Below are 22,850 nucleotides of genomic sequence, written 5' to 3' on the forward strand. Positions count from 1 at the left end.
AATGATGAATTCAGATTCCAAATGATGTTGTGTGATATGAAATGATGTAGCATGAAATGAAATGATTGAACCCCAAAAATGAAATAATGAATTCAGATTTCAAATGATGTGGCGTTAAATGAAATGATTTGGTATTAAATAAAATGATTTAAAGAACAAAACGGAATGATGATATATGCTTCCAAATGACGTGCTATTAAATAAAATGATGTAGTCTAAAATGAAATGATTTAACTCAACAAATGAAATCATGAATTTAAATTCCAAATGATCTGGCATTAAATAAAATGATTTAAAGAACAAAATGGATTGATGAAATCTGCTTCCAAATGATATATTATTAAATGAAATTACGTAGTATGAAATGAAATGATTTAACTCAACAAATGAAATGATGAATTCAGATTCCAAATGATGTGGTATTAAATTAAATGATTTAAAGAACAAAACGGATTGATGAAATCTGCTTCCAAATGACGTAGTATTAAATGAAATTATGTAGTCTAGAATTAAATAATTTAACCCAACAAATGAAATGATGTATTCAGATTCCAAATGATCTGGCATTAGTTGAAATGGTCTGAAGAACAGAATGGAATGATCAGCTCATATTCCAAATGATGTGGTATTAAATGAAATGTATGGAATGTAAACGGTCTGATCAAAGTGTAAATCAGCTAGCGTAAATCCAAACAAACACAGGGGGGCGCTGTTATCTGTGACGTATGATGTCAGCACGCCGAAACATAATCGACGGGCGTATTTACAGCATTCGGCTGAGATTTTTGCAGACGACAGTTGGACAGCAAAGCAAAGGTAAGTGTTTCTTTTCATATTTTATAAACAAGAACAGTATTTTCCAATCAGCATAAAGTGATTTTATCCACATTAATGAATGTGCGTGTATTTTTTTTTCAAGTTCTGCCCTGTACTGCGCGAATTTCTTAGACTTCAACAAAGCGAGATCTATCAACTAAAGAGATTAAATCTTGATTTTATTTGATCAATATTAATTACCATGTTTAATGACCTTTCACACTAAGCCAAAAAATGTGTTTCCCGTCAATTTTGGTATATTTTACATTACCGGCCCTACGTGCATACGCATTATTCGTCCAAGGTCTATATTTTTCTTAGAATCCCTTATTCACGACTCTTAGTGTACTTCAAACACGCCACTCTCCTTTCCAAACGTATTGAAAATTGGGGTGGGGGAACTTAGTCATATATTTTGAAAGAATAATACGTGAACAAAAAACAGTTACCTCCTTTGGAGTGTTTTATGGCGAAGAAGAAGCATAGATCATGTTTGAATAAGCCCACGATTTAGCAAATGATGTATGAAAATAACAAGGAAAGGCCATGGATTCTATCAAAATTTAAAAAAAAAAAAAACAGCATCAGCGATTTGTAAGTGATACCACGTAGCCCTTAGGGTAAACACGTTCTCTCTCTCTCTCTCTCTCTCTCTCTCTCTCTCTCCAATAGAAAGGTCGAAGCTTGTACTTTCTGCTTTCTGCTGACTGCTGAACCAATGCTAGATTTTACCTGATATCCATCGATTTAAGTAGTATCTATTTGGTATGTATTTGTACTTAGCTCAATTGCCTGTTTCAACATAAAAAACATCTAAAAAAGTAAACAAAAATTAATAATAATGGGATGAGCAAATTTTAAAAAAAATTGAATTAAAAAATACAAAAAAGTGTTTAAAAAATTGCGACCTCTTGTTTGGCAGCCTGACACATACAAAGATAAATGTGGGTATCAGTATAAAAAAGCCATTCATTTTCAAGATAAAAAATTTGAAAAAGTAAAATTGGGATGAGCGAATTTGAAAGAAATGCCAAAAAAGGTATTTGCAAAAAAATTGGGATGCCACAGCGAGTTTCGAACTTTCGACATCTTGTTTTACCGAAGCGAGGTATATTTTATCACTTTTCTACTTTGATGTCATTGGCAGTGCCAACAAGAACAAAATATCAAAATTAATAATAATAATAATAATAATATGTCATGTCAAAAGTAACAAATTGTCACTGCCACAAGAGCAATGTTTGTTTTAAAGCATAAATACATTCTAACTTTGCATGCAAGCATTGGCGTCCTAAAGGTAAATGGCGTCGGGACGACGATGATAGCCCAAGGGTTTTTTGGCGCCACAACACCTCTGGCACCCATCCGTGGTTTTGGTGCCCCAATGCCATTAGCGTACGGAGCAAACACTCCGTCCGTACCGCAAACCCTCCTTTACAACACTACTGCATGCAAGCTTATATTATCTACTTCTTCTCCTGACATCATATTAGACCTAAAATCAACGTTTCTTAATCGTATGCTTCCAAATATAAGTCAAGCCCTTCAGCTCAGTTGAGCCTACCCCCACCCCCACCCCACCCCAGATCTCTTTGTTATGCCACTTAATATCAGATAAAACGAATGAGCGATATTAGTTTATTACTAAAATAGTCCATTTTAGTCAGAAGAGATTCAAACTTAGAATTAAAGTAGGACATTATCATCGTTGTGTATTCCGAGACGATGAAACATAAGGTAGCTAGGGTAAATCATCCTTAGCTGATGATGTGATAATCTGTGGAAGTGAGAAAAAAATTGACACGTTTGTGTAATTGTGTCACTGACACACAAATATAAAAACCAATTCCACAAAAGCACTGTACCTCTTCATCAAATATTTAAGTCCAATTTTCATCGGTTCCCAAAAGTGTTTTAGCAGAACAGTTTTTTTTAGATGATCACAAATATATACAATCAGATTAAAAATAATGTTGAAGCAAAAAATAAGCAACGTCCAGCTCATCATCATTACCATTAGCAGCACTATCATCATTGTTGTCATCACCATACCATTATATCAGTTTAGATAATTCATTTTCTTCTTGTTCTTGCTTTTCTTCTTCTTCTTCTTCTTCTTCTTCTTCTTCTTCTTCTAATAATGATGATAATAATAATAATAATAGAAAGAAGAAGAAATAGATTTATTTGTTTATTTATTGTCATGGTAGCTTATAACTTTTCAGTACTGACTAATTTTAAGATCAACCAATAACAGCTTTCTCTCCAAAATTGTATAATCCTGTCAGTTTTACAGGCTTCCACATATCAAGAAAGTCGGTGTATATGTTGCTTTATTTCTTATATATTGGTCACTATAAAGGAGGATGTACTTTAGGCATGACATTGTTTTTGGGCTATATTTTAAATGTATTACCAGTAAACGGTAATACTATATGGCTATATGTATATTAGAAGTAACACTGAAGAAACTACGGCTATTAAAATATTAAAATATTAAATCAAAATAAATAATTTAAAATAATAATAAAAATTAAATTAAAATAAAGTTTTTGAAAAGATATTAACATGGAAGTTTATAAAAGTTTATGATTAAAATTTACACGAACCTTGTGCATGCAACATTCGTGCAACAAGTTTTATCAAGTTGCATAATAATTAAATAGTTATTCTTTTGTAGCTTCTATTTCTGTCCACATTTCATCTATTTTCATAAGCCCAAGTTTTAGTCTTTTATCTTCCAATATATATAAAACCTAGTATCAAAATAATAACTTTGTATTTTATAAGAATATCTAGTTTGAATTAATTATTAATGTGAGTTAGTTTCATAATTCCATTCCAGTTTCCATCTGCACATTATTTCTGGTGCGTCTACATTTTTTTATAAAAACGAAGATGGAACCTTCATGGTAATATATGGTTTTGTAAAGTTCCTTGAAAAATTGTGAAAACAGAAAATATTTTACAAGAATCATAGAGACATGATCCTGGGATAATTCAGAAAGAAGAAAAAAATTGATTCCATCGCTGTCATTCTTTCGATATATGTTTCAACACTACAAGGACTTCCATATTTGTAAAGTGGTATGTGATGAGCCCTTAGAAAGACAAACTGTTCACATCTCCAAATATATCAAACAAATCAACATGGAACGTGTATCAACAATTAGCATCCCTTGATACTTTAAGTTTGGGTCTGTATGAAGTGTTACAACTTTATGGTGTTAAACTAAGTAACAGAAACAAGCGAAACCGTAAAGTTTAAGAAAATCTAACTTTGTGCACCATCAACAGATTTATTATGTCAAGTAAAGTTTTCTTCTTCTTCTTCTTCTTCTTCTTATTATTATTATTATTATTATTATTATTATCATTATTGAACATGATATTTGTGATGCTGGTGTCTTTAATTTATTCTCTTTATATTGTTTTATTGTGGTGCTGTACACACCTACAAGCACTTCTCCGCATTTTTCTGACATGACTGGAGGCGCCACCAGTTATTGGTCTAAGTGATGCTAAATAGTGATGGTGATTGTAATGTTTTGTTTTTGAAGAATAACTCCAGTAGCGGTCTATAACTTTTCTCATAGATTTTATTCAATAAAATATGTATATATGTCAGCAGTATCACATGCGCAGGCGCGCACTAAGAAAATACATTATGAAAAGGAGAGCGATAGATGCATTCCAATCAATATGTGTACAGCAAGTATGACTTAGAACGAGATGAGAATAATAATAGCGTATGACATGAAATTAATATTACGTATAAATATGAGTGACAAAATCATACGTGGTAATTTTTCTAAAAGAAATTTGTTCACAGTATAAAGACTTAGTTCCTAATGATTCGACGCCAAACTATATAAACAATATGTTCAGTAAAAGGACAAATAATGTCAATACAGTTTCTGGTCTATCGATACTACGCTCTATGCCAAATTGTAACTTTCTTCTTTCTAAGCCCGAAATGGAATTGTATAAAAATAGCATGAGTCCAATCATTTGGAACTGTCTACCTATAGATGTTAAAGAAGAACCATCAGAGCATTCCTTTCGTCACAGGCGTTTGAAATGGATACAATCTAAATAATGTCTATAACCGGTTATGGTCAGCTTCCCCCCCCTCTCTCTCTCTCTCTCTCTGTGAATGAAAAGTTTTCAATCATGCATGTTGGTGTACACAATGCTTTCTGTGCTATATCAACACTTAATTGTTCCTGTGTATATCAATCATTAAACCTTTTCTGTACGATGTTTGTTTCTCAACTGTATTTTATATATTTGCCTCTACATATGTAGATAATAAAGTGCCACAAGTGAGGTTAGTTTCGGTACTAATTGTGTTACCATCATCACATAAGACTATTATTATTTTTATTATTATTATGCAAAGAGAAATTAACATTGAACCAAAGGTGGAAAACAAAGAGAAACGCGTGAAATTAATATGTAAAACTCAGGCGTGGATATGAGTTACGCGATCAGTGAAATATGCATCAATAATAATAATAATAATAATAATAATAATAATTACCTATCTTTAACGAGGATAACACGTTTGGTGATGGCTGACCCATCTGCCGTCTGGTCCTCAGTTTTTTTAATCGGCTATGTTACAATTTTTTTTTAAATATTTAAAACAAAATAAGAAGAAAAAAAAATGTACAAAATAAAAATATAAGATCATGCACATAACCAGGTATCGTCGCACTCATTCTGACTATGTGTGACTATACTGGGAAACATACAACTATGAACAATATTCAGTACACACAATACACAGGTACATACATTTCAGCATAAGTCTTACTTTATATATATATATATATATATATATATATATATATATATATATATATATATATATATATATATATATATATATATATATATATATATAATTAGATCTGGATATATCAATCAATATGATTATAAATTTTTCTATTCAGAGCTTTTAGTATGTCATTCCAGCTGGTCAAGAAAAAACTTCGTTAATGATATTTTAAAAGAAGCAAGGGAAGTTGAATTACGTATCGTCATTGATAAGGAATTCCATATAGTAGGTGCTGATACAAAAAATGAGCTTTTGTAATGCTTGGTTTTCGACAGAGGAATCTGGAGATCGTTGTTAGTCGTCGATCGGAGATTACGCTCAGTATTCGATGATCTTAGTTCAATTATGTTAGAGATATAATCTGGAGAAAGACCGTTGAAAGACTTGTATGTCATGATTCCTTTAAAATAAAGAATACGTTTTTGTATAGGTAGCCATTTCATACGTGAAAACAAAACATTTGTGGGAGTCATAACAGAAAGTTTCAGTATGATTTGGGCTGCCCTTTTCTGGAGTCTATCAATTCTGGACAGATTATAATTGGATGTGTTTCCCCATATGGTACAGCCGTAATCTATCAGTGGTAGTATATAACCCGAAAAATAAATTTCAAGTGATTGGGAAGGTAGAAATTTCGAAAGCAATTTTAACAGTTATTCTTTTGACTATCATTGCACATAGGTGATCGATATGCGCATTCCAGCTGAGGTGTTGATCAATGTAGATACCAAGAAGTTTCTGATTTTTGACAATAGATACGTCTTAGCCATTTTGAGTTAGACGTAAATCCATGTTAGTAGATAGACGCTGCCTTTTTCCAATTGTCATACATTTCGTTTTAGAGATGTTAATATGCATTTTATTTTGATGACACCAAACTGATATATTGTTGAGGTCGATTTGAAGTTTATTTTTAATGGAGTCTAGTGATTTACCAGATAAATGCAATGTAGAATCATTGAATGAACGATGGGATATAGAATATGACGGCGATTATTAACTGAGAAGGTAAGGTACAGTGTGAAAGAAGTAAAGTATGTGGTGAAGAATAATGATTTGTTATAGGCTGCTATCAATTGCTAGTTCGAAGTTATAAATGAAACAGAATATTCCAGGTGTGCACCATTTATCAATGAAGGGTGAACTAGACTCAAATGGTAAAAGTCGGCTTTTATTCTGCATACTAACCTGGATGGTGAAAAGGATAGCAGCGCATTAATGGATATTTGCTTCCTTATGATAATATGAACTAATAGGTTTAATCTATATGGCGTATTTGTATTAAACGCATACTAATTATTTATTAATTACAAGACACCAGTAAAGCTGCGGAGACACGATTGCCCTCAAACTATTTTTCTCATTGATCTTAAAACCTGTGAGGGCATAACATCAACCAGCTGTTGATGTAAATCAGTTCTAGTCCAGTGTAGAATGTCTGATTAATTTCTTTGTCAAGCACTGTTGAGTGATATTTAAAGCTAATTAGAATTAGGCTAACGCTACATCTCAAATCCTGCGTATGTTAACATTTAAAATGGTTCTGTCTCTCATGTGGGTTTCGCAGTCTTCCCAAACGTGTGAAATATCAAGTTTGCTTGATAGATGCTGATTTGCTTTCATCAAGAGTCAAGTATCAGGGTTTTAAAAAAATCACTCGGACAAACTCTGATACTGTGGTAGGCATGAGCATTAAATGTCTATAGTTTTCCGATTTCTTCAGTTTCTTTAAATCTTGCCATTTTCTGCTGCAAGTTTTCTGGTGCCGGTGGCAAAGTAGCTAGTAATTTTATAAATAGATTTAAAATTTTAAAAGCAGTTCCCGATATGGCATGGGAAGCCATATACATATATTGGTTTGGCTTGCTCATGAGACACAGAAAGGATATATATACAAATAATAAATTAAGTAGACTTTTAGAAACACCGCGAAAATTGAGAGAAATTAGGGAAGTTTTAATTAAATATAGAGACAAAGTAGATTTATGGGGTATAGGAAAGGAAAAAACATACGGGTGGATTAGGGAAAATGCAACAGAAAAAGTAATGAAAAAGTAATGAGCCAAGTAGAGTTGGAAAATAGATACGTAAATTGGAAACTAGCATGGGGGAATTGGATTAAGTTAGGATCTTTAAAAATACAGAGCCTCTGCTTTAAATACATGCATAATGTGTGGTTAACAGGAGAGGTTGCAGTGCGGCGGCATATGATCAGAGTATCGCCTAAATGCCCACTGTGTAAAAAATGTAACTTCAGTAAGACACATACAATACTACAGTGTGAACAAAGACAAACTAAAAGACAAAAAGTAATCGACGAGATTAGAAAGACAACTACACATAAGACACAAAATCTGCTATACTTGGACGGGAATTTTGACAAAATGACTTTATATACAGTGACGGATTACATAGTGGACACAATGAGATCATGTGGACAAATAATAAAAATTGGGAAAGACTAACGGACGCTCTCCTGCCAGAACACTCTTTCCTTTGTATTAAAAAAAAAAAAATTTAAATACTTACTATTCTTCTACCTTGCTTTGCTTCCTTCCACTCTTTCATCAAAAAATGTCTCGGAAATTTTGGCTAATAAATAAATACAAGATAACCTGCCTTAGATGAGAGAAATACACCAAATAAATAAAGTATGGACCCCATCTCGAGTACATTTACTTATCTCTGACATACGAGAGCGGTATTATATAACATACACCCAAACCACTAAGGTTTTAAACTTATAGAGTAACACACCGCATTCTCGTCAAAATTCAAAAACAAAACAAAAATCCCATCAAGGGAGAAATAGAACAACTGGGTTATAAAGATGATTTAGAGCTAAGTCCCAACACGTAAACAAATATAGCAAACAAAACAAATAGCACCAACATATAGCACTCATGGGACATAGGGGACCTGTAGCAAGGTCACTTAAAAAGAACTAAGGGAGGAAATCCGGAAAAGGTGACAGAAACCTTATTCGGGCGTACAACCTTATAGATACACTAAGGCCATTTTAGAAATACCCCGATCAAAATTTCTAAATTCAAACTTTGATTTTAAAGTTTAAATTCCTTCAAAAACAATAACAGATACAACACATATATGGGGGAAAACACAAACACATAAACAATTTCCTCTTTGGTTAAGTGGGGGGGGGGGGTCTGTCTGGTCACCCCCCCCAAAAAAAAGTAATTTTCTTCCGATCAGTAGTAATTCAGCAGGGCAGTATCCATTCAGTAATGATGTTGCACGATAATGGCAAAATAGTTTTGTAAGGATCGTCTGTCTTTTTTTCAGCATTCTTGTCATTATTTGTATATGTGTTGTACATACATACATACATACATACATACATACATACATACATACATGTAGAGTGTGTTGATTTCTTTCAATACCAACTTGTTTACAAGGAACAATTTGCCATAATTTAATAAATAAGAAAAATATAATTAACAGGGCTAGAAATTAACCTTTCATTACTAAGTGAAGGATAATATTCCCGACTTTCTTATGTATGCGATTTACTGTATGCAGTTTACCAACAATCTTTCTTATAAAGTTTAAATCTTTCGTGTCCACGTCTAATTATGCATAATTTCAGCATCAAGACCCGACTAACATGTTTTATAGGAAGAATCTTAGTAAAACAAGTCAAAAGTCGCCGATGCCTTTACTCTGTGCATTATATCAGACAATGCTACAACTTGTCCGCATCATTACATTATGCCTTAGGGTTAGACAGCATTTACACAAGATAGTTCATATGTACCTTTGTGTAACTGTCTTCAGGAGCTTTATTCATTATGTAAAGCATTTCTATACTGGTCTCCTCAATCGTCGAAAGTCGATGCCATTTTGTTCACTACAGTAACTCAGAGTTACCTACAGATTCCCCACTTCCAAGACCTCACGTTTCTAGCCATGAGCACTCCGTTTTTGACACTTTTTCTACACTATTCTACGTATTTACTATCCGATTTGATAGACATGACGCTACACACACACACACACACACATACACACACACACACATATACATACATACATACATACATACATTATTACGACTCTGTCGTTTTATATATGTAATAGAAAAGTGTGAGAAGCAACAGACTGTGAAAAAGTCAACAAAGATTTTAATTCCCTTGATTACAAAGTGAAAATAAAGAGAAAGAAATTATGGTATTGCGAATTAAATCCCAAAATAATCAAAGAATTGCAGACAAAAGTTCCGATGATAAGAGGTATGAATAAACTTTAGTGGAAATCCAAATTAAATCCAACGCTGAAAGGGTTGATGTGCCTGCGATGGCATGTAAAGTGTTGTTTTGTCAAGTCTTTTGTTGGATTACAATAATACAATCCGAGATTATATCCTTTTTCGTATTTCACTATAAATCCAAGTCTCTATTTCCAAGAATGTTATCAGAGCACGTTTGTATTTCCAGAGAAGAAATAATTGGAATAACTAAAATTCCAGCCCATTTGAACTACTGGTCACAACAATAATACAGAATAATTCTACTAAGATTTTAAATCACGAATGAATAATTTTTCCAGTGACAATATTATACAGTCCACTACTTGACCTCCGGTCACAATTACCATTTGTCATACAAACCCTTACAGAAGGCTCCTAATGTTTACAAAATAAAATCTTAGTTGTAATTATTTATAACTATTTCTAAAATTATAATACAAAATGTAGTAAACAACAGGAAAACCTGGCAATTTATGGGGAATTTCCAATAAACTAGACCCATACCCAAATAAACATGTCTACTTCTATTGATAGTGATTTTAATATCAACCCCATACACAAAGAGAATATTTTAGCCATATATTACTTGTTCACAGTCTTTAAAATACAATCAGTAATTAAATTCGAATATAAAATGAACTTGAATTTTTACTGGGTTAAGTCCAACATACAATATTACATGACAATAGTATAAAGTGAAATAAAAATTTTAAAACAAAACTAACAAGCAAACAATGCAAATTTAAACATACATACATTCATACACACATGCATACACACACACACACACACATACACACACACACACACACGTATTCCTCATTGTGACAACCAATTAATTGATATTACAGAACAGAAAACGATTCATACAAGCAGCTTGCACGCAAGTACTGTTTATGGCGTTCCATAACTATTACCAATTTTATTCTTAATTCAGACATGAGTACAAACCTTGATGATGCCATATCTATCTTGAGGAGGGTCGCAGACCAGATTTCCTCCACCCCATCATCACTTACATCCTCTGCATCTGGTTCATCTGCGAGTCAGACATCATCTTCATCGGTATCAGAGGAACACAGACGCTTGTTTAGTAGAACAATGGTATATAATTTCAACAAACTTCTCCTTTTTGCACTGTTTAATTCCATGAGCTACATCATTGTCATCACGGTGTTTCGTCTTTCTGTCTGTCGTCCTGAGTTGTTGATGCCACGAAGATTTTAAAATTGAATTTTAACTTAAGTTTATGCAACTGTCTCATTTAATCAATTTAATTAAGTTTAGTCGATTCAACAGCCACTAAACTGAATTAAATGCTATGCGAAAAACAATGAAACTATTAACACCAACTAATTTATAGTTTTGCCTTTCCGTAACTTGCTAATGTCCTATTGATAATGTGTAAAAATATAATATCCGCTAAACTTTAATTAAACGTTATGATTCATAAAGTGTGTTTCCATACACATAAGCCCTATAACATTCATAGAAGCCTAGTGTATCAAATAGGTCTTCTTTCAATAGAAGAGTAAACGAATATCACCATGAAATGTTATTGATTTCCCCCAAAATATAATGACCTAGGCATCATCTTTTCTTATATGAGAAAAACCCACATAATCTTTTTTTCTGTTCATTTAGACTTGTCATATATTCTTTTTGTTTTGCACAGAGATTAAATCCATATAGGTCAAGAACTGGTAGGACTGATAACAATTTGGTCAGGATTGATGGGAGAAGAAAAGGTACCCTTCATTATCACTATATATCACTATTTTATATAGTTGCTTTATTTCTGTTTTGTTTTGTTTTTTGCCATATTAAGCACCCAAGATAACACTTATGAATGGAAAAATACATTTCATACAATGCATCAGGTTGAACGTGTACACACAGACACACAAATACTCTCACACAGATAGGTTATCCCATATATATAGTCAATATATAGCCTTTATTGTCTTGATATGAAACCAGCACCACATCACTTCAACATTCAAGTTAACAACTAGAACAAGGCAGAGTGTTTGTTTCTTTTTTAATATTCTGTACTAGTACTATTTTGAATATAAAATAAGTACCCCAACTATTGTATTGACTGTCTGCGTGATGTGTGTCTGTCTTACGATGCACAAATGTTAATATGTGTTTGTTTCTCCCCTCTTATGTTGTTGTTGTTTTTGTTCTGCTATGTCTTTTCGTTAGTGTGTTTGACGATTCACAAATTTACGTTGTTCGATTTTGATGAAATGCCTACATTTAAAATTTACAAAATGGAATTAATCACATTTTTTCACACACTATTGCAACAGAGAATATGAAACCTAAGTATGATTTATAAACACATGCATATTTATTTCTTACTTGAATTTTTGTTCAACAGGAACGTGTGGGCATCCATGTCTCACAAACACATACCTAGCTGCTTCACTCATGCAACATAAACTTAAATAAAGTTTTAGGAAATATTGCTCATTTTTATGTCCTGATAAGTCACCAAAACAAGTAAACTGCGGTGATACATATTTCTATTTTAGGTCGCACTATGACTCGATCTTTTGTTTGTCTGAGTTCCAATACTTCTACAAATATTCCATTTCTGTAAGAAAGGAGAATCCTACGTAAAAATGGCCTTGGGGAAAAGAAAGTTATTATTCCTGCTGATGCTTTGCATGACCAAGTGAGACAGGCCATACTAAGGTAATTATGTTTTAGAAAAAGTAATGAAAGGTGATCGGCAAATTTTTGGAATGAAGGAAACGAGTGAAGTGCATGCGAATAAATGCTTGTATGTTACGTTCTAAATCTATAGAGAATGAACTGTAAAAAAAAAGCAACAGCAGGTAGGCACTGTGCAACTCGGTTTCCGCCTCTAGGTTGCTCATCCAGTTACAGTTGAAGTCATAATAGAGAAGATACTCCATCGCTTGTTGATGTGAGTTATATCTACTGTTTTTCTTGATGCAAATGTCTCTTTCAAATTGTATCTATGTGTGCACTTCTATTTCACAATATACAGATTTGTTGAGTCATAGAACTTAAATTCCTCTCAACAATGCGAACATGTACAAATTCCCATCTTCAAGGTGTTCCAAGCCTCAACATGAAAAGAATATTCCAGCTGGAAATGTTTTTCTCCAATGTTTACTTAGAATATTGTTTCTTGGTAAATCAAACAATTAAGTACTTATTGCTAAACCATCAAGCTTATGTGTGAGTGGGAGTGGTGGAAGCTAATATTTGTTGGACCATAAATTATGCGTTAAGCTCCTATTGCATTTTTAAATAGAATATTCCACAAAATAAAAGTTCAGAAACACTATGTAAAATTTGAAATGTACAGATTCAGTAGATATTGTCTATTTTATTTATAGACTTAACTGTATCCCCTTTTGCGATTAGTTTTAATACTGTACTTGTAAGATCAGGTGTTTTTCTTAACGTTTATGCGGACAAGTAAGATTTGGTTGAACAAGCTATGTCCTACGGTTTACTTGTCAAAATCAAGTAAAAGTATAAACCAAATTTTAGATACGTTCACAAAACAATATTATCTGAGTAAAAATAATTGAATGATATTCAAGAAATTACTGAAATATAATACTCGATGACGATTCCTCTCAGCACTCAACATCATCCATTCAATATTTCCAGCTTGAACCTACCTTTTAAATAAATTTAACCATATCTTTATTCCTGAAATCCTAACGCCAAACAAACACATTACATAATTGTCTTAAAATTGAGTTTAAAAGTGAACATTGATATAAAAGTGTTATCCGTACTCGAAAATAAAAAAATGTAATATTCATTATCTGTTTTCCAGCTCTTTTCCGGCTTGAGATCAGTGTGGTGGTTTTGAGCTGTTAACGCTAAAAAGTAACTCCAAAAAAGTTTTAACCACAGTAAGTCACGGAAGATGCAGTGCAGAAGACATTAGGGAGTTCGGTACAGGTCGCATATACATCAGGCCGATTCAGAAGAGTATCGCTATAATTGACATAGAAGACTCTTTTGAAGAGCAAGAAAAGTGTTTGTCTTGTTCAAGCATGGTACCTATAAAGGACCTGAGAGAACACATGCAAACTTGTCAGGTAAGGTAGTCTGATTATCAATTAATTGTATCAGGTATTTTGCTCATGTTAAAGCTTTAACGTTAATCCAACAGTATGTTACCTCCGTTTATATACAATTCATGTATATTAGACAAAGGTGCAATTTCTAAGGGCTGTCATCTTCGCAAGGCAAGGTTCCGATATGATAACCTATCACCGCCTCGGCGTATCGGGCAGATATTTCTGTGTTTCATGTCTATGAATTTCACTGGATGCAACGGCAAGCCACCGCATCCAATTAAAATTAAGTTGTTCAAATGTGAACACTGTTCCTACATGATTGGGACAAGGGGAGCACACAGCTAGAATGGACGGATAAGTAAGCAATTTTCTAGTCCCAGTCCGTGTTTGCACAATTTCCTTTCTCTCAAATACACCTGTAATGGCTTCACTCTGGTACATAGTTATACTTTCGAGGTTAAACATCCAAAGTATCCTTTTAGGTCAATTGCCTCCATTATTTTCGGCCAATGTAGAATGCACCACACTATTGGTTACTTGGCATTATGTACGATGGGAGGCAGTTCAGGAAATCCAATAGATGTCGCTAGGACAAAGCACCAGTATATATGTTCGATCCGCCAAGGTGTAGATAGGATTATCATATCGGAAGCTTGGCTAGCGAAGATGAAGTGCTGTGTAAATGAAGTTTTGCTTTGCTTTTCTGTTGAGAGTATTTTTTTACAAACTTTACTGATACCTAGACAGAATCAAAGGGTATGCATTTCGTTTGGTTAGAAAGTGCCTGTTGTTTAGATCACTAAATTTATGCGATGGTATCATGTGTGCAGAGTATTTACGTAATTTTGGGGATTGAGAGTGTTATTGCTAAAAACGTAACCACATATTTTTTATGATTTTCAGAAATCAGGAGAAGATGCAGATTTCATTGAAATTTTCAAGCAAGTTGTATGTCTTTGAACCTCGGTTTTAGATCTACTTGACTCAGGACTAGACAATTTGTGTGACGGTCTTCTGTCCATCCTTCAATGCTTGATTATTTGCTTTAAATGATTCATATTTGTCTAGAGTGTGTAACTAACTCCCTCTACATTTGATAAATGATTCATATTTGTGTAGAGTGTGTAACTAACTCCCTCTACATTTGATAAATGATACATATTTGTGTAGAGTGTGTAACTAACTCCCTGTACATTTGAAAAATGATTCATATTTGTGTAGAGTATAGTATAGTTGCACGTACAACTGATACATGATTTACATTCGTACAGTTCCTGCAAACTTGATATGTGATTTACTGGAAGTAGACTGCATATAAATGTATGGAATCCACTAAGCATCACAATAGAGCATCACTTTAGTGAAAAAGAAAGTGAGGCTCCAGTGCAGATTGATCATACATTATACATTGTCCCCTTTACTCAGTCCACTGGTCACTACCCATGTAAACTAACTAAATGTCCTGTTGGTGGATTTTTACGAGATGTTTTGCTTCATTGTCAATGCTCTTGCATGTTACAGAGTCTGATGATGGAATTTAATCATCCTTGATTAATAAATATGCCACTTCATAGTCATTCCAGTTATGTCCTACATATATTTCAACTATTACAGTACAGTTCTTATCTAAAATATATGTCTTGTAGAATGCATATGCTTTTTATGAAACTTACAGGACGACATAAATCTGAATCGATCTATAATCATCTGATTTGTCAAATGTTGTAAATATATTTATGTGTTTTCAGCGATGATCCAGCTAACGTTAGTGAAAAGCCTAGTGTTGTAACAACACACAACAACACCAGTACCTTAGACCCACCTCTCAACACTGGTGCAATGTACAGTAATGTACCCACAGTTCCAACTATCAGACAACAGGATAATGTCGTGGCCATGTTTCCCAACTCAGGGACTAGCGAGCATGCTGGTATAGTAGCAATAGTACAACGTACCAGTGAAGAGCATGGTGCTGGATCAAGAAACACTGAACGTCATAATGATGTAACCGGACATCCCAACATTGGTGATCTGTATCATACTGTAATGACAAATTACAGGTCTTCTTGTTTAGTTGACAACATGGCTGTGATTTTGGAAGAAGTGTAAGATGTTTTAAAAAAATATTTTTCGGAAAGATCCAATTATGAGATGTCACGTTGTATGGTTGCTGTATGCATTCATGCTTAGAAAAAAATTGATCAAAAGTCTTTGATCAAAGTATATGAAAAACAAAATTTCCTTCTTGAGGCCAATCTGTGCCTTTTCAGCGATACACTACTTTATATGAGATAGTGGAAATTCTTTTGTCTAGATGAGTCATAATAATGCATAATAAGATGCAGGTAACTCTAATTAGTTCATTTTACATGCTGGACTATGTATTTTTGTGCCAAGTGACCTGTTTATGTTTCCATCTGCAAAAAGGTAACTGTTTTCTTAACATTAAAGACTGGTTTAACACAAACACACGCACACCGATAAGCACCGATTGCTAATATATCTATTAACTAGTTAATCTTGTTGAATATCTTCTGCTTTGTTATCCAAGTAAAATATATTAATTCATGTATATAGCTTGGCTTCAATTACATGTTTACAGTGGATATCTTTATTTCTCACTGCCACATGCACATGAATGAGTGTTTGCCCTTTGAATTAGTCTACGGGAGACGATGGCATAGCTCCAAAGTACGCTTTTGCTTATCCTTTTTTTTTTTTTTTCTTTTTTTTTTTCTAAAAAGAAAAAAGAAGGATAAGCAAAAGCGTACTTTGGAGCTATGCCATCGTCTCCCGTAGACGGACGGATGCCATTATTAGACTCCGTTGCTTTTCTTTTCTCTTGTTTCAGTATATATTGACGCCTTCTTAGTTTACAAAATTCCACCTGAATTTAGTAATTTAAGTACCTTGACTTCCTCTTTTTTGTTGCCACAGCAAGGACATTCATGACCCAGTAGTTGTCTTGCGCTATTTTCAAAAATCTGTAATGACTGGAAGACAATTAGACCAAACATCATTAACAGAACCGCTGGAGGGTGAAACCCAACCCATCTATGTGTCGCGGATGAATATGTTTGCAACAGGAATGGAGGAGATCTTGGAAGCGCCCAACCTTCCGGTATCCCTTGAGGTGACATTTTATGGAGAAGAGGCTTCCGAGCTAGGGGGACCAAGGAAGGAGTTCCTCACTCATATGATGCAAGAGATAATAAAAGAAGAATGGAGACTTTTTGAAATGGCTGAGGAGGGTGCATACACACTGAAAGATGACTCCGGTGGACTTGAAAGGAAATACTATTTTGGTGCAGGACTAGTTTGTGGTAAGTGTTATATTTTCGTTACTTGCTGTAGATTTAATTTTTACTATGCTGGTCATAATTCGGCTATCAATGGACAACATATTTGCGATGTGAAAATTAGGCAGAGCACAATATGCTTTCATGTTAATTTTTGTGATAAATAGCTTTGGTCTGCAATTTGGTAAGCAATCGATAAAGCAAATCGTCTGTCGTGTAAATTAATGGTATAGGTCTTTCATTCTGTTATTGAACGAAAGTATACTCTCTCTCTCTCTCTCTCTCTCTCTCTCTTGACATATAAAGCGATCCTAACTGTTTTAGCAAAAATATTTCTGACATTCTTTAACTCCTATATCTCAGTTTCAGTTTACACGACATTGTTGCAGGCATGGTCAATACATTGCTATTTTTGGCGTGCACTTATATGTCACAGGTATTTCAACACTAGTAAGATGTGATTGTGATGACCCACATTTCTTGCTTAACAGGCTGTGCCTCGTTTTTGGAGTTAATAAGCGTGAAACAGAAAAATGATTCATTTGGTTTAAATATATCTTTCATTTAATATCACACGCGCGTCATCTTTGGTACTTTTCTAAAGTACCCATTCTATTCTTGTTAACAATATTTTTAGGTTTGTCACTGATGCAGAACGGGCCTCTACCATGTTTCCTAACAGAAGAAGAATTGGAAACTCTCCTGTCCCAAAACTTAACACCAGTCCAGGCACAATTTAGAGATGGCCTAAATCGGCTTGGTTTTGTTGATGTAAGCACAAATGAGTATCTAAACTTTCCCAAACCTACAGCTGTAACCCGGACCTTTAAAACTCTTGTAACCTGTTATCATTATACACTAAAAATCTTGGCAGTGATTTTGGGACCACAATATACAATATAGCTTGTTTATTAAATAAGGATTGTAAACATTGTTAAGGTTATTTTAAAAGCATAAGCTTAGCATGTATTAGATTATGTGAATATCAGCTAATCTCATCAAGCTTTATAAATTTAGTAACCCTCATATTTTCCAATTCTTGAGAGGTAAACTGAAGATGCGCATAACTAGATAAGAATCAAACTGATAATAAAGTCTTATGTGCAAATAGAAGTTATGGTACAAAGTCCATTTTGTTATTGCAACCTTGCCAATGAAACAGTTTGGGTCGATTACAACTTTTTTATTTATTGAAATGTTACTTTTCAGTTAATGCGCCGAAAGCCGTGTATTAAATATCTCTTCAGGCCTTCTGCATGGTCAACTCTGACACAGAGAAAATTGATCCATGTCCTAAAACCAGTATTCTCAGATATCGGATCTAACAGAAGATTAAAGGAGGATGGTACATATCAAAAATTCATAGCATACCTTAAAGAAGTTTCAGGTAAATAAATAACATCTGTAAAGATAACAAGAAAGAGGTCGTTCTGATTGCATAGATTATAGATATACATTTATCAAAATGAAATATGTGGTAAATGTTTTTCGTTTGCGCCATGGTTGTAATTGAACTAGTTTCTTAAAGATTATTATTAACATAATGATATTACATGTTTACTCCTGAATTACTCCATACTATCTAAATTGTATCTGTGTTCAGCCCGTTGTACCTATGTTGTGTTAGATTAGCATGATTACTAGGACTCCAATACATACACATTTTGAGAGACGTTCGATGTGAAAGGTTTATATAGCCTCTAAAGAGAGGTGGACATTTTCTTCTTTTACATTCACATTTCTACGACTTATTGTAAAACAATATGTTCAGTCCTTCTTTGTGGCAGCTAGCTAGGTTTGCATAACCGATAAACACACACACAAACACAGATATATATATATATATATATATATATATATATATATATATATATATATATATATATATATATATATATATATATATATATATATATATATATCCTTTTGTATGTGTTAATACCGGTTATATCTCATTGTGTAGTATAAAAACGTGACATTTCCATTTCAGCGAGCTTCACATGTTCAAATATAAAATATATTGCTTTTTGTTTCACATGAAATATATTCGGCATTAACACATGAAAACAACATTTTAATTTTATTAAATAACAAACTTGATGTTATGTTTATTGTATGAAACCTACTCCTGAACGGAATGCTAGAAGAATCACTCTTCAGCACGCAACCACCATCCCCTATTTTTGTATTCACCGCACTGTGAACGGCATTCAATATCAGCGAGCGGCTATTGGTACATCAGCACATTCAAAACTGGAATTCACTCCGATTAGTCTACATCTTTGGCCTTGTAATAAAACATTTATGACTATTTGGCATCCATTTCACTATACTGCAAGTTTTCTTTTTTAAATTTTCATTTCGTATTCTAGAGAAGTAAATTAGTTGTTAAATTTTACAAAACTTGCTGGTTTTCGCGTTGTTCTGTCACTTGGTTTAAGACCATATATTTGAATATATATATATATATATATATATATATATATATATATATATATATATATATATATATATATATATATATATATAATTCTATTGCTTTTTATAGGTGGTAGAAGAGGAACGGAGAAAGCCAAAGTTACATTGGAGAAAATATTACAGTTTGTGATGGCATCTGCAGAGATACCAGTTTTAGGATACTACATGCCACCCTATATATATATATATATATATATATATATATATATATATATATATATATATATATATATATATATATATATATATAATTCTATTGCTTTTTATAGGTGGTAGAAGAGGAACGGAGAAAGCTAAAGTTACATTGGAGAAAATATTACAGTTTGTGACGGCATCTGCAGAGATACCAGTTTTAGGATACTACATGCCACCCAAGATTGAATCTTTTGATGATGGAAGTATGCTTCCTAGAAGTTCTACTTGCATAAATGTCCTTTATTTACCTTTGGGACATTTACCAGATGATGCCGCATTATTTTTCTTTTTTGACTATGCATTTCTGAACGAATACTTCGGAAAAATGTAATCTGACATTTTTCACCTCAGTCAAAATCTGCTTGGAGATAGGGAATGGAAAAAAAAGCAATTTATTTGTCTGATTTTACTAGCATTGAATATTTGTTTTATCATAAACTTCACAGAGATGATGACAATTTACAAATAATTTAGTTCTATAAGTTATGAAATGAAACTTTAAGAGGAATTTATAGTATTATGAATTAAATCGAAAATAACACTGTGAAGTGTCGAAGTTTGAATTGCAGTGAACTTTAAAGTTGAATGTATTGGTCATTAATATTTTATCGCGTTTAAGCCAGAAAAGTGTTGTGAGGGATGACTTCGACCTTTCTTCGTTCATCTCTGCCCATGTCAGTGTAAACTTCAAAGGGGCAGCATTCCAACTAAGTGAAATTGACCGGGCTATCTTAACACGGCCCTTACTAAGTAAACATTTGAGCTACCAACCCTAACCGCTTGGTAGGAACCTATGTCCACTTATCATTTTTCAAAGGGAAATAGTTACGCACCGTCATTCACAGATTCCGACCTGTCTAAACCTGATAAAAGGAATTATTTCTTTGGGAAAAATTAGGGACCGCTGCCTACGATTGGGCAGAATAAATTAAGGCGTGCACTTTAGAAGCAATCAGACTTTAAAGTGACGACCTAGTCAAAATTCATAAGTCTGGAATTTCCTGAAAGAGGAGTCTAGACTTCCGAGGAGGCCTAAAGAGAATATTGCTCTCCTTGTTCAACAAGAAAAGGACCAGGAGACAGTCTTGTTAAAGAAAGACAGGTTTTAATGCTCGGAAGCGTATGTTCTGTATGTTCTGAAAGAGAACATCAACAAGGTACGCAATTTTAGTTTCACGTAATATTCTATTGTTTGATTGTTTGTTTATACAAATGTGTTTTCTATGATTAGGTTTCCATATATGTATCGTTTATTTAATTTCATGGAAATGTGTTGATGCTAGAGTTTTTGTGCAATTTAATTTATTCAATTTCATGGAAAGTGTTGATGCTAGAGATGTTATGCGATTTAATTTTTATTCATTTTCATGGAAAGTGTTTATGCTCGAATTGTTATGCAATTTACCTTTTAATTTTACAGTTATTAGTTCATTGGTAGAATTGATTGCATGCGATCCAAATGTTCATATATGTAGGATTTCAAAGGATTATTTGCAATAACTTCCTTTGTTTGTTAGGACGATACTTACCTAATTATATCTGATTTTGTAATGTTTGAATAATCTTGTAGGTTAAGGATTGCTGCGAGTTACAATTTGTGAATTTCATGCAATATCAATCGAACATGTAGTAGCATATGTAAAAGAATACGGCAATATTCGATAGACGCTCGCGTGGTAATTTAAGACCTGCAACTGGAAGCAAGGTCATTGTCCTACCATACTAAGTCAGGATTTACACAGTGTGTGGATAGCCAACATGCTCTGAGTAAGGTGAGGGAATTTTGTGTACGTCTAGAGAGTGGGGTATACAGAAATTTAGGGGTAATTTTGTCTTTTAAGGAACATCTTTATGGGATCGAGATTGGACAGTCTGAAGACAGAAGTCTGAGGAAAAGAATGACGAAGTCAGAATAAAAGGACCAGTAAGTCCATGAATGGTCAAAGCACACAGCTTAGCGAGGATGAACTAGGAGACGTGGATATACGGTCAAGATAGGAAGGTGGTGATGCAAATCATTCGTGGACATTGCGCTCTTTTCAACTTTTGTTATGATGATGAAATAAATACAATTTGGACGCGCCTGTTAAATTCTATTGATATAATCTAACTTGAATTGGAATTGACGTTATTAATTTGTTCTAATTAAATGTGTTATTTTCTTGCCAAAGGGGGCTCGTTTTGCTTTATTTCTTCCAGGTATTCTCGCTCAGTTCTCTGTTGAAATTATATTCTTCTTTCACTCCCGCCGGGCTATAATATCGAGGGAGGTCATCCTCTAGATAACTCCAGCCAAATCCAATTGAATACCCCTCTTACTAAGAGGGAAACGTTACAAATACTAAACGTTATACTCCAAGTCCAAAAGAATAGGGTGTTTCATATGAATTCCATATCCTGAATGTGCTGATGTACTAACATTATTAATGTATAACAATGGCATTGTCTAGAACTCTTTTGAATGAATTCACAATAATAACAATAATCACAGAATAATATTTTAGTGAAAAGTCAATGAGATCTTTGTAATTTTGATGAGTAATCCAACTCTCAAATTATATCTAGACAAAACATTAAATATATCTGCAGAATAACATTAAATAAGAACAAAGAAAAATCGGAATGAATTCATTGTTCAACTCCTATACCTTGTATACACTTTAAGGCTCTACGTTGAATTAATTTCCTACTCGATATAGATCTATCTATCAACACCTCCCATTTCACATGTTTCACAATACCTCTCACTGCGACAGAGCTCATCAGGCTTAATCATCAAATGTGAAATTACCCCAAACTTGTAAACAGGTCCATTATTAAGATTGATTTTGAAATGAGTCAGCATATATTAATGTACCTTCAATGCAATC

The 22,850-nt window shown here is 33.5% G+C and overlaps 2 protein-coding genes and 1 long non-coding RNA gene across 4 annotated transcripts in view; all 3 read left to right on the top strand.

Moving 5' to 3' along the window:
• The window catches only part of LOC149805202 (uncharacterized), an 81,645-nt gene that overhangs the window by 9,108 nt on the left and 49,687 nt on the right, over nucleotides 1-22,850 (top strand). The gene's annotated exons all lie outside the window — the stretch shown is intronic.
• Nucleotides 673-14,020, top strand: LOC149805203 (uncharacterized). Of its 2 annotated transcripts, none has more exons than XM_089936041.1 (5): nucleotides 673-816; nucleotides 10,867-11,033; nucleotides 11,605-11,652; nucleotides 12,470-12,632; nucleotides 13,759-14,020. In XM_089936041.1, exons 1-4 carry the CDS (start codon nucleotides 726-728, stop codon nucleotides 12,479-12,481), a joined length of 318 nt encoding a protein of 105 aa, XP_089792167.1. In that variant the 5' UTR covers nucleotides 673-725; the 3' UTR covers nucleotides 12,482-12,632; nucleotides 13,759-14,020. The 2 variants fall into 2 exon arrangements, with proteins under 2 accessions (XP_089792167.1, XP_089792159.1); XM_089936033.1 differs by having other exon boundaries at nucleotides 674-816; nucleotides 11,605-11,677.
• LOC149805204 (uncharacterized) lies at nucleotides 12,560-21,870 on the top strand. Its single transcript, XM_089951251.1, has 7 exons — nucleotides 12,560-12,612; nucleotides 15,757-16,113; nucleotides 16,946-17,331; nucleotides 17,945-18,078; nucleotides 18,517-18,694; nucleotides 19,856-19,952; nucleotides 21,822-21,870. Exons 1-7 carry the CDS (start codon nucleotides 12,560-12,562, stop codon nucleotides 21,868-21,870), a joined length of 1,254 nt encoding a protein of 417 aa, XP_089807377.1.

Source organism: Sinohyriopsis cumingii, chromosome 2 (genome assembly GCF_028554795.1).
Source record: "Sinohyriopsis cumingii isolate HCF-2022 chromosome 2, ASM2855479v2, whole genome shotgun sequence".
NCBI classification, from domain to species: Eukaryota; Metazoa; Mollusca; class Bivalvia; order Unionida; family Unionidae; genus Sinohyriopsis; species Sinohyriopsis cumingii.

What these genes read in the sequence shown, in the direction of transcription:
- LOC149805203 (XM_089936033.1), top strand. Translation starts at nt 726, where the DNA reads ATGATGTCAGCACGCCGAAACATAATCGACGGGCGTATTTACAGCATT. An exon ending in AGTTGGACAGCAAAGCAAAG is followed by an intron (nt 817 to 10,866) that starts GTAAGTGTTTCT and finishes TTCTTAATTCAG; the next exon opens with ACATGAGTACAAACCTTGAT. An exon ending in GATTGATGGGAGAAGAAAAG is followed by an intron (nt 11,678 to 12,469) that starts GTACCCTTCATT and finishes TTTCTATTTTAG; the next exon opens with GTCGCACTATGACTCGATCT.
- LOC149805204 (XM_089951251.1), top strand. Translation starts at nt 12,560, where the DNA reads ATGGCCTTGGGGAAAAGAAAGTTATTATTCCTGCTGATGCTTTGCATG. An exon ending in ATCGGCTTGGTTTTGTTGAT is followed by an intron (nt 18,079 to 18,516) that starts GTAAGCACAAAT and finishes GTTACTTTTCAG; the next exon opens with TTAATGCGCCGAAAGCCGTG. An exon ending in ATACCTTAAAGAAGTTTCAG is followed by an intron (nt 18,695 to 19,855) that starts GTAAATAAATAA and finishes TGCTTTTTATAG; the next exon opens with GTGGTAGAAGAGGAACGGAG.